General features: G+C 36.1%; 6 protein-coding genes across 6 annotated transcripts in view; 1 reads left to right on the plus strand and 5 right to left on the minus strand.

The window, feature by feature from the left end:
* Cbr-srt-44.1 overlaps positions 1-1,086 on the minus strand; it is a gene marked incomplete at both ends in the record, with an annotated part of 2,111 nt that extends 1,025 nt beyond the window's left edge. Inside the window, 2 exons of the mRNA XM_002632535.1 lie at positions 232-572; positions 837-1,086. Of these exons, the coding sequence (XP_002632581.1) occupies positions 232-572; positions 837-1,086 (591 nt within the window). The remainder of the gene's footprint in view (positions 1-231; positions 573-836) is intronic.
* Positions 1,087-2,522: 1,436 nt separating this feature from the next.
* On the minus strand, positions 2,523-2,888 carry CBG13846 (the record flags this gene model as incomplete). Its single annotated transcript, XM_002632536.1, has 1 exon — positions 2,523-2,888. One exon carries the CDS (start codon positions 2,886-2,888, stop codon positions 2,523-2,525), a length of 366 nt encoding a protein of 121 aa, XP_002632582.1.
* A 997-nt stretch (positions 2,889-3,885) lies between these two features.
* On the minus strand, positions 3,886-6,571 carry Cbr-srt-45 (the record flags this gene model as incomplete). Its single annotated transcript, XM_045244845.1, has 4 exons — positions 3,886-4,188; positions 4,918-5,043; positions 5,598-5,842; positions 6,226-6,571. The coding sequence occupies 4 exons, from the start codon at positions 6,569-6,571 to the stop codon at positions 3,886-3,888; spliced, it is 1,020 nt and encodes a 339-aa protein (XP_045095275.1).
* A 1,472-nt stretch (positions 6,572-8,043) lies between these two features.
* Positions 8,044-10,109, plus strand: CBG13848 (the record flags this gene model as incomplete). Its single annotated transcript, XM_002632538.1, has 7 exons — positions 8,044-8,094; positions 8,140-8,246; positions 8,292-8,407; positions 8,985-9,238; positions 9,303-9,610; positions 9,666-9,869; positions 10,037-10,109. The coding sequence occupies 7 exons, from the start codon at positions 8,044-8,046 to the stop codon at positions 10,107-10,109; spliced, it is 1,113 nt and encodes a 370-aa protein (XP_002632584.1).
* Positions 10,110-11,206: 1,097 nt separating this feature from the next.
* On the minus strand, positions 11,207-11,697 carry CBG13849 (the record flags this gene model as incomplete). Its single annotated transcript, XM_002632539.2, has 2 exons — positions 11,207-11,493; positions 11,619-11,697. 2 exons carry the CDS (start codon positions 11,695-11,697, stop codon positions 11,207-11,209), a joined length of 366 nt encoding a protein of 121 aa, XP_002632585.2.
* Positions 11,698-13,989: 2,292 nt separating this feature from the next.
* Positions 13,990-14,817, minus strand: CBG13850 (the record flags this gene model as incomplete). The annotated part of the gene is made up of 1 exon (XM_002632540.1): positions 13,990-14,817. One exon carries the CDS (start codon positions 14,815-14,817, stop codon positions 13,990-13,992), a length of 828 nt encoding a protein of 275 aa, XP_002632586.1.
* Positions 14,818-18,201: the final 3,384 nt, after the last annotated feature.

The following is an 18,201-nucleotide window of genomic DNA, read 5'->3' on the forward strand; positions in this document are numbered from 1 at the left end:
AAAACGACGGCCAGTGCCAAGCTTGCATGCCTGCAGGTCGACTCTAGAGGATCCCCGGTACAAGGGGTACAAAGTGATTTAGGGGTACAAAACTCACAATTCGGTGGTACCTAAGACCGGGAAAAAAGCTTAGTTTGTTTCCCCGAATTGTGAGTTTTGTACCCCTAAATCACTTTGTACCCCTTGTACCCCCAAATTGTTGTACCCTCCAAACTATGTTCTCAAACTTACAAAAATCGATGCCTCCTTACTGGGTTCCTTCTCCGATAACGGATCCGATGGCCATGCCATAATCAGAGAGTTAAAACACGCTGGAGTTGTAAAGAAACTAATGTAAAACATATAAACCACACTTAAAACCATTGAGATATAACCCATTGGTTTCTCGATGACATCTGCATAATCTCGAAAACCAATACTAACGATTCGGTTGAGGAATAGGGAGAGGGTAATAGCACAAGCACCACACCACGTACACAAAGCAATTCCTCCGCATATGTAGATGAATGTGGGATAGGCACAGAAGACAGCACCTTGGATCAGAAGGATTCCAGTTATGATGCAGCTGCAACCTGAAATAAAAGTCATTTTTAGTTGAGAGCTTTATTCCAGGAAAACAAAAATGGTTGGCTTCTGTGGAGATCGAACCTGTAACCTCTTGGGAAACAGCGTAGCGCGCAAGCCACTACAAAATGGGACATCACAGCGCTCGTGGTAGTGATGGTGTATACTACAACAGCTTACTCTTTCCCCTCATCGAGAAGGGAAACTAGAATGTCAAATGTTTACTGTTGCGAAATTTAGAGTAAATTGTTTTCCAGATGCCCAAAACTCACTTATTGCACACATATCCGTTGCTGCCAACAAAACGATAATCTTATAACAAGTGTGTCGAATCAATTTAGTTTTGAAAATGATCCAAACAATTGGAATATATAGTAACTCGATGAATATTCCGAAAGTTGTGATTGGATATCCCAACCATGGTCGTTGAACCCCATTTTGCCACCATTCGGATTCTGGTTTCCATGAGCAATTGTAGAATGGAATGGCGTCAGTGCTACCGTAATGGATCAAGCGGTTCATGGCTTGAAGCTGAAGCTAGACTCTACAAAGGAAGAATTTGAAGTTTCAAGAAATGTTCAGAAAGTTTTTGACATTAAAAGAAAATTAAACTGTTTCATTTTCTAGGTGAAAGATAAATAAATAATATGTTAGTAGTTGACTCGCCTCGGTTATATAGGTGTTCCAGGATTCTGCTCCTATTTCTGACTCCACCCCTTTCTTACGTCATGCACTTCGTCTTGAGAATAGGATTAGTTTTCTTACTGACAAAAGGATAAGACTAGGTATAGAAATAAGGACAAAAGGTTAAGAATGCTAAGCATAAGGTACATGTCATGTGTTTTTGATTTGCTGGTACTTATGGATCAGAAATAAGCAGCAATTGGTTTTGGAGAACTGTTCACCTTCGCACTTCATCAAACAATTTATCTGTTTCAAATGGTTCACAAAGTTCTGGAGGGATTTTCAAATTTAATGCACTACGCAAATACATAGCTTTAGAAAGTGCTGAAAGTTTTTTTGTGTCTGGAATTTTTAGTCTATAATAGTTGTTAACAACTTTTTGAAATTTGAATTAAGAAGGTGTTTTTGCATATATCAAAACCCGTTAATTCCTGAAATCATTCGTTAATTCATAAAAATCTGTAAATATATATTTGTAGTCTATTATTAATAACCAGCCTGTTTGCCTAAGGCGCTTCAAAGAGATGGCTGGGGCGCCTACGGCGCGAGATCGTCGCTTCGCTCCTCTTACTTCTTTTCTCATTTTTCTTCAGACATGACAACCCAAACACTTTTACGGTAGGTCAAATTTGTCTGGCGGAATTTTCCTTTAGGAAAATTGCCTTCTGGGAAAAAACGGAATAACACAAACGACAAAAAATGAAAGAGGCGATCGACTTTGAAGCAATTTTCGAAAAATCGCGGTATCTTTTCTCACCGCGAGAGATTTCGATCGAATAATAGCTTGAAACACTCAAAAATAGATTCTTTACAATAATTTGCTAGAAGAAATTATTAAAACATCGAACAATTTGAGAAATTTTCGGTTTTCGAAAATTGCTTAAAAGTCGATCTCCTCTTTCATTTTTTGTCGGAACTAGTTGCTTTTGTACTTAAAATGTGTGTTTTAGCCTGTTTAACAATTTCTATAGACGAAAAATTGAAAAAAATTGTCAAAAAATGAGAAAATTTCGCTAAAAACCGGCTTTTCAGTGCAAAATTTTTCAAAAAAAAATTTTCGCCGCGCGCAACCGCGCTCCGCTGAGAAAAAGGCTTGCAGTTCATTTTGGGAGCTGGGGAGACCGTTATGAGTTAGAAATTATGTTCGTCTAGGAACAGGAAAGAAGATAAATTAACATGACTTAAATTAGTTTTAAAAGAGATGGATGTAATCAAGGGTGGGAACACGGTTTTGGAAGCGAGTTCCAGCAGGATATAATACGGAGAGTAAGAAATTAAGCAGAAAGTTTTGAAGCATTTTTTAATGTACAGCTAATGTAATATGGGTGGCGTCTTAGATGATTATGATGAAACGGGACAATGAATAGATTATGGGCAATTGCAATTTCCTGGGAAACTAGAGTTTTATACATAAAAACTAGATCGGATAGAAGTCGACGGTACTCTAAGGATTCTAAATTGTGATCACGGAGACAATCAAAGTAGGATATATAGGGATAGTTGAACTTCTTGTAACATCGGAACAGGAATGACTTTTGAACGCCTTCAAGAAGCTTGATTTGCTCCTTGAGGAAAACAATTGTACCATACTCAAGAATGGGGCGAATGTAGATGACAAAACATTTTACGAAAATATCCATTTTAGACCGGCGGAGAAAATTAAAGAAAATGTAACAATAAGACGGTAAAAATAACAATTTTAGCTGTTACCACGAATTCCTTTCTAAACTCAGAGAACCGTTTTTTTTCCTTTTCAGTTATTTTTTCTGCTGAAAGTTTTCCTATGGAAGCTTCGAATTGGATTTTGAACTAGTGGGAGATACCGAGAAACCTAGCAGTCAAAATTATTTCATGAAAAAGGGACGTTTGACAAAAAAAAACCAATGATTTAAATTTTTATTTGCAATTTTCAACCTTTTTCTTGACTTTTTATAGCTTAGCTTCAAAACTCTGTGAACTCGATTTGACTCCGCCCCTTTCTTACGCCATGCACTTTGTCTTAACAATAGGATTAGGGTTCTTTCTAGAATAAGGATAGCATTAGGTATAGAAATAAGCGCAAAGAGGTTAAGGATTGTTTGAATAAGGTACATTTTCTGTGTTTTTGATGTGTTGGTACTTATGGATCAGACATACAACAACTTGAGATTGGTTAAGTGATATTCTCTGTTTCACAAAGATTGATGAGATTTGATGGGATTTTTGAATATCTAGTCCAACAAGCAATTCGAGTGCCTAAAATTTGAATTAGAAAAAATCTCAAGTATTTCATAATCAATTTTAAAAGTTGTTTTGTAGATCAGTATGATTAATGAAATTGACAAAATTTTTTGATTCATCTTGTGGAAGCAGAAATTATTTATTTTTAGTGAAACTGCGTACATAAAATCTTGAATATATTGAATAAAGCCAACAAAGAGTTACACTTATAGGGATTTCGAAACAAAGATTTTTCAGAATATTCTGGAAAAAATGAAAAAATTTTTGAAAAAGTTTATTTAAATCATCAAAAAATATATTTTTTTCATCTAGTCTAGTTATTTATCAATTATCTATGAAAAGTATTCAATAAAAAGCAGAAAGTGCATTCATTTATGCAGTAGAATCTTAATGACTCCTCTCTAACGATCTCAAATTTTAGATTGCGTTGTGCTCTTGACAGCAGCACTTGATGTCGCGTCTTCCACTTTCTGAAACATCCAACTTCAATAAAATCTTATTGATTTCCCTTGCCTTAATTCTGAAAACCAATCGATAGAATTCCCTCCGAATAGTGTCATTCATCGTGACATAAATGAGTGCCGGACATGCATGATTGCATGCCCAACAGATTTGTCCAAATGCCAGAATCCATGGAGCAGGGGTCACAATTGCCAGAGCATTGTAGACGAGAGCAGTGGCGGTATTGAAAAAACAAATTATGGAGCATTGGATGAAGATCTGGAAGATATTTCGATTTTTAGAAGAGTTGGGGCTACCAGACGAAAATATGAAAAGGGAACTAAATTTTTTCGCCCACCCGAAGACACATTGAACATAGAAAACCCGAACAACTTATTACAGGAATTTGAAACAGTTTTTTTGAGAATCTATATAATAAACATTGAAAACGCAAGGAACTTAATTAACGATTTCAGAACGAGTGTAAATTGATTTCGGACTTTTTGGACCCCAAAACTATTATGGGCCTTTTTCAGTAATTTCGAAACTTTCTTAAACCAAAAAACTAGAAAAAAACAAAATTGTATTTTACTGTTTCGTCAATGTGTTAACGTTAGCTTCTCACATTGCGCTTAATTCGTCAGAAGTATTCTTGAAAATTATTATCCACTGTGTAAATAGTTTGAGCGAGAGATAAGTTCCACAACGACGTTTAAAGGGTTATTCATTCGGTTAATACTTATATTTTCAATTGTACGAGGTCAAAGGTCAATTTTCCTGAGTCAAATTGATGAGCATCGAACAGACAAATCATCACGAGTATGTGAAACAGTAAAGCTTTGTGAAATCACTGTTTCCAAAATTTGGTATATGTGGTTAAAGATTTTTTCAAGTTAGTTATGTAATTCGTCGCTCATTTAGTCATTTTCGATTAGCGCTGAACAGTGCATAATTATGAAAAGTTCGAACTTCGAAGCTCATCCACATCAATAATAACCCAAAACTCACTGCTTTAGATGCCTTTGACTTTTGTCCCCTTGCCAATCGTTTGACCATTGCGAAGTATACAGAAAATAAGACAAACATGCAGGTTACGAAAATCCAATTATTCCAGGCCTGGATTGTGTTCTTGTACTGAAATATTTCAGTTTAATAGAGCGTTGTTTCAACTTTTTTTTTCAAGATATCCCATTTCAAAAATACCCCCAGTTTGAAAACAACAATTAATTCAGATCTAAGTTTTTCATTATGATACTAGCATCCATTTTGTTGCCTTTTTAATTTTTTTTGCCTTTTCAAATTTCCCATTCATAACGATTTATGTACATATGATAGTTGATTCCCCATATTGTCGAATTTTAAAAAGTGGTACCTGAAAATTTGAAAGGCGTAGCTTTTTTTGATCTACAAAAAAGTGCGGCGAAAACTTAATATTTCAGGTTTTCGCCTCGTTGAAGCTACTTTCGCAATTAAGTTCGGTTTTTCGATGAAAAACAGATTCTAAAGATGCTAGCGATCATTTTCCTACCAAGAAATATAATATTTGTTCAGGAAATCCCACTAAATTCACAGAAATAAGTTTTGTTTACTACCGTAGTGTTTCTGGGGCAAGGCCTCGAAAATTGATCTTGAAGCCGCCCGCTAAATTTTCCAGGTCTCACTTTTTTAAATAAAAAAATCGACAGTACCATTGCCGCTGCTTCTGGACTCGGAACATCTTCAGATAATGGATCTGGTAGCCAAGCCATAATATCCGAGTTGTACACAATGGAGGGGGTGAAATAGTAAATGTAGAATCCGTAAAACAACACAAATGCGATTGAAGAATATGCCAATTTCTTCTCAATCACATCTGCATATTCACGGAACCCAATGGAGATAATACGATTGGCGAATAGGGATACGGTAGCTGCACATGCCATGCACCAGGTGTCTGGAAGTAAGAAGATAGGTCTTCGAGAAGTTTCTGGAGGAACTTGGAGAAGGCTGATTCAAAAAATTTTGAAGCCAATCCAATATCTGAATTCTAAACTTTTGTCTTATGTCGAAGTGTTGAAACAGCAAGAATTAGCGTAGAACGTTTCTTGCTATTTACATTTTTAGCTCATTTATCTCGATTTCTGTAAGAAATATCAAAAATCTGCAAACTACAAAAATGTGCATGATATTACGGTAAACATTTTAGCAGTTTACAGATTTTTGATATCTCTTAAACGAACCGAGATAATTGAGCTTAAAATACGGGTGTCGTAGGTTAGTGGATGGGGCCTCAGAATTTCTAGGAAAACTCTTCCTATGGCGCCTTTTTAAACTCACTCAACACAAATCCACCGGCGACGTAGGTAAAAGTCGGATACATACAAAAAACGGATCCAATAATGAGCAATGGTCCAGTAATCAGACAACTACAACACGTGGCACTCATATCGATCATGGCCAACATCAAAATGATTTTATAACAGGCATGTCTGATGAGTTTAGTTTTAATGATGATGTAGATAATTGGAATGTACAGGAATTCGATGAAAACTCCAAAAATGACCAATGGATAGCCGAACCAGCCTTTTTTGACACCGGTTTTCTCCCATTCGTCGAATGTTTTATTTGAGCAATCGTAGAATGGAATCGCTTCGACACTACCGTACTCCACGAGACGATTCATGGCTTTGGATGGGGTATAATGTAAAAATAGGGCTTTTTATATGCAATAGTCTGATTCTCAGGATTTATTGTTAATTATGGATTAGGGTTATAACCGAAAAATGAGGGTTTTTATATCTGGTTTTAAGAATAAGTGTCTAGACTGATCCTTATTGTTAATTCTGGATTAGGTTGGATAGGGTTACGTCAGTAGAGGAGGTCTCAATTGTTAGGGAGATTAGGTTTTCCTGTTATTTAACAAAATTAGGTTTTCCTGTTATTTAACAAGATTAGGTTTTTTATTCTATAGATGACTAAGTTGGAGGTCCAAGAAAATAAATAAATGTGAGTCATAGGAAGAAATACCCGGAACCAAAAGCTGCAAGAAAATCGGGAGCAAAACTTTAAGGATCGTTAACTTTAAAGGCGCATGTCTTCAAAACTACTGTAGATATGAAAAAAATTGTCAAGAACAAGAATATCAAGCACAAATATAACTCAATTTTTATAATTGGCCACTTTTTTCTAGCTTTGAGATATGCGACTTTAAAGACCACAATAGGGGTCGAATACCTCTATGTGTGATCTTTAAAGGCGCATAACTCTGTCCAATTTTTGAATTTTTGTGTCAAATAAAAAGTAAAATGTAGAACCTGACAAGATCTAAAAAATAATGTTAAATTCACCTATATTTGATTTTCAAGTTTTAGAGCAGAACCCGTAGAACAGAAGCTTCTCCAAATCGTCCCCGAGTCGAGCCACTCTACGCGGCTTCTGGGTCTAAATCAGTGTTCGAATATACTTGAATTTTAGATGGTTCTGTAGGTCTTGTCAACTTCTATACATAATTTTTTCTTTAACTCAAAAATTACAAAATGGAACATAGTTATGCGTCTTCAAAAATCAAAATAAGGTGAAACTACCCCTATGTCGATTTTTAAAGGCGCATATGTGCTAAACTACTGTATTTAGAAAAAATAAATATAATCATAATTAATTTCTATGCGTGTTTAATATTTTTGTTGTTGACATGTTTTTCATAGCTACAGTAGTTTTGGAGGTTTGCGCCTTTAAAGAGTTATGCGTCAGTTGAAGAGTTATGCGTCAGCCAGTGCTCTATGGCGATCTTCAAGGCGAGTGATTACGGTAGCTAGAAAAACGTTCTTGATGAATTTACTCAAGAAAATAGAAAAAAGAAAATCAAATCTATTTAAGACTTAATAAAAAATTTGAAACAATCACAGTTTTTGCCAGTATACTGAAACCGGGGATCTGAAAATCTGAAAATCCAAAAATTTCAGGTAACATGTATTTTCTTATTTAAAAACTTCCTTACGTGATCTCCACGTGATTCTACTCTCCAATATTTCCTCTAAAATCCCACTTCCCCCGAAAAAAACCAATAATCGATTTTCTACTCACTTCTATATTTTCCAAACGGTTCAAAACTGATTTTATCTATCAATATTTTGTTAAAGAACCCATCTATGCAAAATGACAGATACTGATACACATGAGGATAGCAAATCGTGTGAGGAGTACCAGGTGAATCAGAAAATCGATAATCGATTTATTGAAAAGTAATTGCAGTCCCAATCGACGGGTATCCACAAACTGATTCCGCCGTTCGTTCGTGATATGTGTTTGAATCCGATGAGTGTTGCGTTGAGAGTCGCTTATGATGCGCCAACACAACAGTATAAGACTTTTGGAGAAATCGATAAATCGGTAAATTTTTGCAGATCAACATACACCTACTCGATTACCTGGGAGGACGAGTTGGATCCGGAGGAAAAGTATATGGAGATGATGGAGAAGTTGGAGAAGGTTCGGTCGGCTACCAAGGGAGTCAAGGCTGGTGAGGTTGGGGAATATATGATCGGCCGATGGTCGGTGGCGGTCGGCCGATGGTGAGAACTGGTCGGTGGTGGTCGGTTATGATCGGCGACGGTCGGCCAATGGTCGGAAGAGCTTGACCGATGATCGAAAGTGGTCGGCCATGGTCGGCAATACATTTTTTGGTCTCCTTCCGTTATCATCGCAAGTGGTCGGCCGATGGTCGGAAGTAGTCGGCGACTTTTGGCGACTGTCGGCCGATAGCCAGAAGCGGTCGGCCAATGGACGGGGGTGATCGACGACGGTCGGCCAATGGGCGGAGGTGATCGACGACGGTCGGCCGACGGTCGGAAGCGGTCGGCCGATGGTCAAACATAATCTGCGACGGCCAGCGGTGGTCGGCCGATGGTCGCCGTCGATTATTAATAGCCGGCAACTTTCGGCCAACGGTCTAAAGTGGTCGGCCGACGGTCGAAAGTCGTCGGTTGACGGTCGGAAATTGATCGGAAACCATCGGCGTGGTCGGTCAATAGTCGGAAGTGATCGGCCGATATTCTAAATTGATCGATGATAATACTTTCATTTCCCAAAATTTTCAGATCTTCTTCCCACTCCTTCCGATGATATCGCCTCTCATCATGGCCTTACTCCAGTGTCTGCAATTTGCGATGGACCTTGCAAGAAGTCGTTCCCATCGAACCTTCTTTTGACACTCGGCCGCTGCGGGCACTATTTGTGTGCCGCCTGCTATGGAATCGTCAAAAATTCTGATGGAACCAGTGGATGCAGTGCGGCCCACTGCAATTGGAAAGGCGAGACTCGGAAGGAGTCAAAAAAGAATTTTGAGAAGGAGGTGAGACTGATCAAAAAATGTATTGATTTCTGGAATCGAAAAGTGGATAATTTATTTTTTCCAGATTTGCCAAAAACAACGCATCCGTGCGCGCGAGATGAAATCGCTCGGAATCGATGTCAAATCGGCATCCGCCGCATCCAGTAAATCCAATTCTAAGAATTCGTCTCCAGCCACTTCCACTATTTCCAATGTTTCCAAAATCCCAATTTTATCTGAAACGGATTGCTCCATTTTGCTCTCCTCCCCAATTTCTTCGTCATCTTCTAAAAAATTCAGATTCCATTTGATCTACCCATCGGAGCAGGAGATCATTGGAGTGAAGCTCTTCATTCTGGACCAAATGCCAATCAATGGGCGTCCACAGTATGGGTTATTGATTGTTTTTATCGACTTTTTTGTAATATTGATTTTTCCGTCGCTCCAGCACCGTCGCCGAGTTGGAATTCTTGTCCCATCGATCCGTGAAGCATGTGGTGACCTCGTTGATCATCCAGAAGCTCAAATCGTTGCCAGCTGCTCATGATGGGGTACTGTACCACGTGGAATTGCAGGCAGATACGAAGCGTAGACTTCTTCGCGTCCGCACCAAGGAATATCATTCCAGAGTGTTGTGTGAATTTTCGCAAATGTGAGAGTTTCGAATTTTTTTTGACAAAAAATAACAAAATTTTGGACTTTTTGAACCCAAAAATTTCGATTTTTTCCATTATTTTTTAAAATGAAACTAGACGAAAAATAATCCAAAAAATTGACTTTTTGAGCCCAAAAATTTATTTTTAATTTCTTAATTCTCAGCGCGGAACACATCATTTTCGTTCTGGATTTCGGGAGATTTGTCAAGGATGGACAGGAGGTCAATATTGGATGAAAATTGAACTTTTATGTGTTTTTGATTTGGTATTCTTTGATGATAGAATGAAGTTTTTTGGATTCGGCTGCTACATCAGAAAAAAATTTTTATCAGGAAAAATACAGTAGTTTTGAAACAGTATTTTAGAAATTTTGTAGTTTTTCTGATGTTTTGAAAGTTCGGAAATATTGGAAATTTTCGAATTTTAGAATTTTTTGGAATTTTCGTTTTTTAGATTTTTGAAATTTTCGAAATTTTGTTCCTTCTGGAATTTTCGGAATTTCAAGATTTTTGAGGATTTTCTGATTTTTAAAATTTTGAATTTTTGAAATTTTTAGAATTGTCAGTTTTCTTGGATTTTTTCAAGCTTTTCGAATGTTTTGAATTTTTTGAAAAAGCTTTTGAATACTTGGAATTTTCAAAATTTTTGGAATTTCTCGAAATTTCAGAAAGTTTAAAAAAATGTAATTTTTTGTGAGATCTGAAATTTTGAACCAATTTGAAACAATTTCGGTTTCGAAATATCCACAATTTCATCTGAAAATCTGGAACAATTGATCTGAATGTGGTAATTAGGGACTGAAAACTCAAAAATCGAATTTTGAAATTGAAAAAAACATCAACATTGAAAAATAAGAAAATTAAAAAATCAAAAAAAATTGAACTAAATTTTGGACATTTTGGAAATTTTCAGATCAGAGAATTTGGAAATATCTAAATACTAACAAATTCTTGAAAAAAAAACTCTGAAAATCTTAAAACAACTTTCTGAAACATCAACCTATGACAAGTCAAAAACTCCAGAAAAAATCAAAATTAATAAAATTTCCGTAGCAATTTTTGAAAAAAATTCTGAAAATCTAAAAACCACTTCTTGAATCAACAACTTTACAAAAGTCAAAAAATCTGAAATCTGGCTCATTGATTTTAAAAAAGTTCAAATTTCAAAACTAATAAAAAAGACAAAACAAAGAATACAAAAAGAACCATTCATTCATTCAACCAGTTCACAAAAAAGAAAACCTTCATCCATTCCTTCAAAAAAACTCTCATTTTATTTTTCACGAAAACGAATTGGATTATCACGGAATAACTCAAAAGTCGGTTCCAGCCTGTTACTTGGCATACGCCTTTTGATAAGTCGTCGACTTTTTGTACTGATATTTTCCAGCGGCCGGAGCAGCGGCAGCAGCCGGTTTTGGAGCTGGAGACGTTTGCGCCTTGATGACGGACGGTGGAGCCGGAGCTGGAGCCGTGGCAGCCTTCGTGACGCTTGCAGTCGCCTTTGGTGGCTTCTTGCCGAACAGTTCGTCGTCAATGTCCACGTCAAGATCGGTGTTCTTGTGATTTCCGATTGCATCGACTGGCACAAATGCTGATTTGTCTGCCATCTCGCTCTTTTCTGGAAAAATCAATTTTTTTTTAAATTTAACTGTTTAATAAAGTCATCATATATTTTTGGTGGGTTTTTTCATTCAGTAGTCCTGTTCTACACCAGTTAAGCAGACCATTCGGTGAACTAGTTACCATGGGTACCAACGACAGTAACCCATTGACAACCGGTTACTCCAGGCCGCCCGTCAGTCGCCCATCGCCCGTCGACCATCCGTTGATAGCTCACCTGAGTGCTTTCGCAAACTTGAAGAGAAGTCTCAACGTGTGTTAGCAATAACTGATTTCTCCACTATTTCCTTCTTCTTTTATACCCAAAATTTCTCGTGGAATCGTGAACTGATAAGAGAGATAAGAAACTTTTTTTTTAATTTTTTAGGTTTTTTGAGGATCATGGGCACGTGGGAAATCATCAATCTGAATTTCCTCTAAAACTATAATAGTAGCTTTGAAAAATGAAGAATTTCCAAAAATTCAAAAATGAGAAATCCTGAAAAAAATCAATTTTCCGTATTTTAGCTCATTTTTGACCAGATGCAGCTCAACGGATCCTAAGAAATGAAAGTCAGAAAATAAAACATAAATTTGAATGTTTCAGAAACGAGTTAAACTTTCTACCATTTAAAAATATCTAATAGACGGAATCATGGTATCGGTCATCGAAAATCTATTCACAAATTTTCACTATATTGTCATAATTAGGAATTTTCCACTAATCCCAATGTTGAAAAATTTTTTAATTTTAATTTTTCTCTAAATAATTACATTTCCAAAAATCTTATATTATCTGTAATTTATTTTAGTTCTAATCGCTTCTCTGTTCCCGAAAATATTTTTTTCAGTTGATTTTTGGTGATTTCTAAGAGTCTGGAGCTCAGCTGTCATGTTTCCGATCACTTTGAAAGTTTTGGAGGATTTAAAACATACCTAGATTCGAAACTTTGCATTCACAGAGTCGTTTTGGAAAACTCCTAGTTTTTCAACTGTTTGCTGATGTCTGAAAGACACCCGCTTTTGACCCATTTTTCTTACTAAAAACGTGGACAAAAGCAGTTGTCTTTCAGACATCGACAGAACGCTGATAAACTAGGAATTCTCAAAAATTCTATGAATTATCAATCTATTTGAATGTTTCAGAAACGATTGAATTGTTCTTCTATTGAAAAAATATTCAATTGTCAGCAATTATTTTCTCAGTCATTGAAAATCTATCTGCAAAATTTCCTTGTATTGCCATATTTTCCAATTGAGAACTAATTGCAATTAAGATAATTAGTGATATTTGCCTTAATTGCAATCTTGCAGTTCTGAAAAATGAAAAAAAATCAATGTTTCAAAAAACTGAAAAAGGGAATTATCCACAAGTGGTAATTTAAAAAATTCTTGGCTTGTATACAAAGCGATGACAAATCGATGAAAAAAACAATTTTTGAAATAACTGCAGGAAAAAGAAAATCTTCTGAAATAAAATTCTGCTGAAAACTAGAAAACCGACAACGAGTCTTTTATTGAAGATAAATGAAATGTTTTAAAAATTACTATTTCAATGAATTTTTCAACCAAAATGTGATATCCTTTAGGACCTAACAAGAAGAACTTTATTTCAAAGTCTGCTATTCTCAAAAAAAATATTTCGAACTGTTGTTTGCCGTTCAATTAAAAAATATTAGGTTGGCAGGAAAGTAACTGTCCATTTTTTTATTAATAAATAACACAAACACAAGATTAATCCAGAATTAGCAATATGCACCGTCGTGATCCACAACATGTTGGCAATGTTCAGGTAACTTGTGGGTACCAACCCTCCAAAAGCCAACTAGTGGCAAGTCAAAGTATCCCTCCAGTCCATTTTTTCAGGCATCAATTGTGTTAAAGTCCTTAAGCTCCAGATGACGTCGTATACTTTTGAATAATCAATGATCTGATAGAGCTGAATCAAGTCTTTACCGGGGGTGAAGGAGAACCGTCCAGCCAAAGCGGCTCAGGTACGGCGTGACTTTCCGTGAACATGAGGTTTTTTCATTTTTTACCTGGAGTCAAGTCAGACCTGTGAAGCTTCAGTGGGACCGATCTCCCTCACCTACTTATAGTCCCGGCTGAGTTCTATCAGATTATTGGATATTCGGAGAGATACAACCTCATCTAGAGAATACAAACATTTTATGTGAAAAACATGAAAAAATGAATACTTTGATTCGCGGCTAGCTGGCTTTTGAAGGTATTGTATCCACAAGTTATCTGAACATTGCCAACATGTCGTGGACCACGACGGTGCATACTGCTAATCTTGGATTAATCCTGCTTTTGTATTATTCACAAATAAAACAAAGGACAGTTACTTTCCTGCCAACCTAATAAAAAAAGTCCATAACTCATGTAAACAGTAAGAAACAGGAAAAAATATTGTGAAAACGAAGTTGACTGAAAATCTGAAGATCAAAAAAACATTTTTTAAAATTTCGAGAATTTTTTGGAAAAATGATGAAAAATCCTCTGTTCCATTCGATTAATAAATTTTGTTTTTTTCAATCTTCCAGGATTGTCGATATTTCTCGAGTTCTGGTTTGGAGAGGTCTGGGCGGGGAGACGCATTCAAGCACCCCTGTATTGAAGCCTTGATTGAGTTGAATTTGGTGAGGACAGTTCTTGCTTCCTCCTTGGACTTGAATGCCAGGCGCACAATGGGCGGCCCTTTGGCCGGATGAGGTATGCGAAAAACCGATGGCGTTGAAGTACCACAGTCCTTGGCAATTTTAGAGGCGAATTCAGCTTTCTCAATAGCTTCTTCCGAAAGATCGATATTTTTGATGATCACATTCGATTTCCGTGCATCTTCAGAGTTAGCCAATGAGGCAGCTCGCATGAAAGTGATTTGGGATTCTGGAGCAGAGATGGTTGAGGCGACAGCTGAAGCAAAAGTTTTAATTAATGTAGTAGGAGGTTTTGGTGATTCTTTAGGTTGAGATGATAACAATTTGAGATTCTCCTCCAAGCCATCAACTTTTTTCGTAAGATTCGACAAATTGGCATTTAGAATACAGTTTTGGTTTTTCAACATTGTGTTTTGGGATTGAAGCTTGAGAATCGTTTCACCCAGCGACTTAAACATCATTGCAATATCATTCACAGTGAATTCTTCTTTCGATTTGAAATCATTGGACAGCAGTTCATATAATGGGTTAGACATATCATCCACAGATTCAATTATATCATCCACAGCTTGCTTACTGGAATATTCAGACAATTTGGATTTCTTACCGCCATTTTCATCTTTCAAGGCCGAGAGAGCTTTTCTCTTATTTCGAGGTTTATGTTTAATAATAGTTACAACCATAGCGGTCAAAAAATCGATATCAGAGGAATAGAAGGGGTCACCGCACGCTACAGAGACGCGGGAGGGGAATGAGACGCGGGAGGGGAATAAGACGCGGGAGGGGAATAAGACGCGGGAGGGGAATGATATAGATAAGTACTGTTGAAATTTTGGTGGAATAGCAAAACTTCAACATTTAGGTAGTTTCAGGATGTCAAAACGCAATTTTGAGAAAATACGCTCTATTGAATTTTTTCTTGGGCATCACAATGTCAAATCAATTCGAAGATGTCAATGAAATTTTATTAAGAACTCCAAAAAATCAATTAAATGGAACAGAAATCTTCATAGCCGGACCAATAACTTTGAGCGCCTTCTTTCCAAATTTCTCAATTTTTCGACCCCATTTTTTTAATCGGCTTCCAAGTCCTCGTTTTTCACGAATTTCAATTTCCAGGGCAGAATCGAGTGGCTAAAAATTATGTTTCAAGATCTTTTTTTTTAATACAGCACCTGAGAAATCCCATTCGGAATAGTTTCGGTAAGAATCAAAATAACCAAAAAGAAATAAATAAAACTCATATTCCCTAAACCGGAAATTCCTTTTATACAAAAAAAAAAAGAATTTTATACTGTTTCCATAAGTACACATAATTTTATTTTATAGAATTTTTTTCAATCGGTGCTTCTTTGACATGTTTGCCATGAAACGAAGAATGAAAAGTTCCGTGGGTCCGAAAACTATGCAAACATAAACATTTCATCATTTTATCAGTTGGTCACCTTTTGATATCTTTTCCAGGATGTTTCCTCTTTTTCTTGGTTTAAATAGAGCACGACAACAGTAACATAATTTTCCGCGTGTTGTTCACAACCTAACACAAACAAAAACTACAGTATTCCAAAAATTAACTTTTAAAAATTTTCGCGTGCTGACTTTTATCATTTACTATTTTCTTATCTTATCTCGAGATCTGATCTACAAGGACTATTTAAGCTGGAAAAATCACAAGAAGAAGTCAGAGCTCTAACGAGCTTCCAGGGCAGCTGGGATGGTTCATTCGATGGGAGCTCAACCAATCCGATGCGTCAGAAAATCAAGAAATACTGAACGATGACCGGGGGGACGACTTCTCGGAAGCTATTCTTGTTCTGCTCATTACTATTTTCTTTTATCTTTTGATTGGTGTCACAACAGTAGAAAAAGTTATTTAAACCCTCGGCTTGGGTGCCATGTTTGGGGTTCATGGCTAGGTGTTTACCACTGAACGTCCCCCTTTTACCAAGTGACCGAAATCAAATTTTAAGAGAAAATGAAATAGCAATAGAGAGCGTATGCATAGCTTTCCGACTTCCGACTTCAACACTCACTTTCTGCCAGATCTATTTTTCATTTTCTTATCCTTATTTGTGAAATATAATAAAGAAAATAATATTTATTGATTTTGAGAGAAACTTTATGAAACTTGTAAAACAATAATTTCTTGAGCAGTTTTTCGTACCGAAAACTTCAAAATTCAGCTATTTAGAGAAATAGCGTTTGATTTTGAGAGACGCAGACAGCAAGATTAACTGATATTCCATCAAACAAATCTTGATGAACTAATAACAAAATTTTGTTTTAAACTTGTAAATTTTGCGAAACATGGATTTTTGTTGTAAAACTCGAAAAATGAACTGTTAGAAGTTGAGCTACTAGGAGGAATAGTAATTGATTTTGAGAGAAGCTAAACAATGATTTTAACCTTATACAAAGAAAAATGGATCGATCCAACTAATTGACATGTTTCATATGAATTTTGTGGAACAGAAATAGTTTTGAAAGTTAATTTTAAATTAGCTAGATTAGTTGGATATGCGCTCTATTGTGAAATATAACAAAGAGAGATCGATTATTTGATTTGGAGAGACGCAGAAAAATAACCCGAAGTAATTGTCAAATGAGCTCAATTAACCAAGCACTTTTAATTTGACTACATGTCCTTTCTGATTTTAGTGAAACAGATACGTTTTTGAGAATTAATTGTGAATCAGTTAAATTAGTTACATACAGCTATTCGAAAGATATCAAATAAGAGATGCCGAGAAACGAGACATAATGCGTCTCTAACCCTCAAAACTACAAATTCGTATGAATCGGCTCGAATCGTCATAGAGTTCTCGTTTTTGGCTGATTTTGTTGGAAATTCTCTATCTTTAAAGGTGGGAGGACATGAAAAAAATAATGTTCTCGAAATTCCGTTCAAAGATTCCCCTCGAGGAGTTGAACTTGTCGAGACTAGTATTGACGGTGCGGCGCCGCTACCGACTGAGCCACGCGGGCAAAGAGGCAGCCGGCGCCCGATTGCATTCATAAAGGCGAGGACGACAGCTGTACGCAGAGTGACATTAAGCGTTGTACACCGTCACGGTAGAATGCATACTCTAGCTACAAAAAAACTACGAAAAATCTCCTGTCCCCCCACCTTTAATTCTACAGAATTATGGAAAAATACGTTAAAGAAACAAATAGTATTTGTCCTTGAAAGACGTGGAAATAATTATCAAGACAACATTCTGACAACATTCAGACAACATAAAGTCAGTTTCTCATGTAACTTGTAAAGCAGTAATTTTTGAACAATTTTTTGTACTAAAACTTTTAAATGTTGACTATTATGAGAAACATATTTTGATTTGGAGAGACACAGACAACAAGCTGATTGCTAAAATCTATTCAAACACTCTAACTAATCATAAAAACTTACTTTTCTATTAATTTGTGAATTTTGTGAAACATGGATTTTTTGTTCTAAAACTTGAAAATTTTTTCGAATGTTCAAAGTTAGACTATTAGAAGAAATAGCATTATATTTTGATAGACGCAGAAAAACTATTTGAACCTATTCGAAAGAAAGATCGATTGATCAAACAAATTATCATTTTTTATATGATTTTAGTGACACAGTTTTTTTTGTAAATTATTGTATCATCAGATTGAAAAACGCGATTGTTGAAAGATATTGAACGCGACAGACGCAGAGAAACGAGGCACACTGCGTCTCTAGCCTCAATACTTTCAAATTCTCTCAGCTTGGCTCAAGATCGTCGTAAAGAGCTTGTTTTCGGCTTGTTTTGTTAGAAGTTACCTATTTTTTAATTCTTCAGCATTATTGAAAAATATAATAAAAAAGAAATAGTATTTGACATTGAAAGAGATGAAACCGCAAACGAAACAGTCTAATCATAAAAGTCAGTTTCTTCTGAAACTCGTGAAAAAGTAATTTTTTTGACTATTTTTCGTACTAAAACTTATCTACTATGAGAAATAGTATAGGATTTTGATAGACGCAGAAATATACCGGAACCCCTCCATAATCTGACAGAGTGATCATATTGACATGTTTCTAATGTTATTGGTGAAAC

Source organism: Caenorhabditis briggsae (assembly GCF_000004555.2).
Source record: "Caenorhabditis briggsae complete genome, chrIV, whole genome shotgun sequence".
Classification (NCBI taxonomy): domain Eukaryota; kingdom Metazoa; phylum Nematoda; class Chromadorea; order Rhabditida; family Rhabditidae; genus Caenorhabditis; species Caenorhabditis briggsae.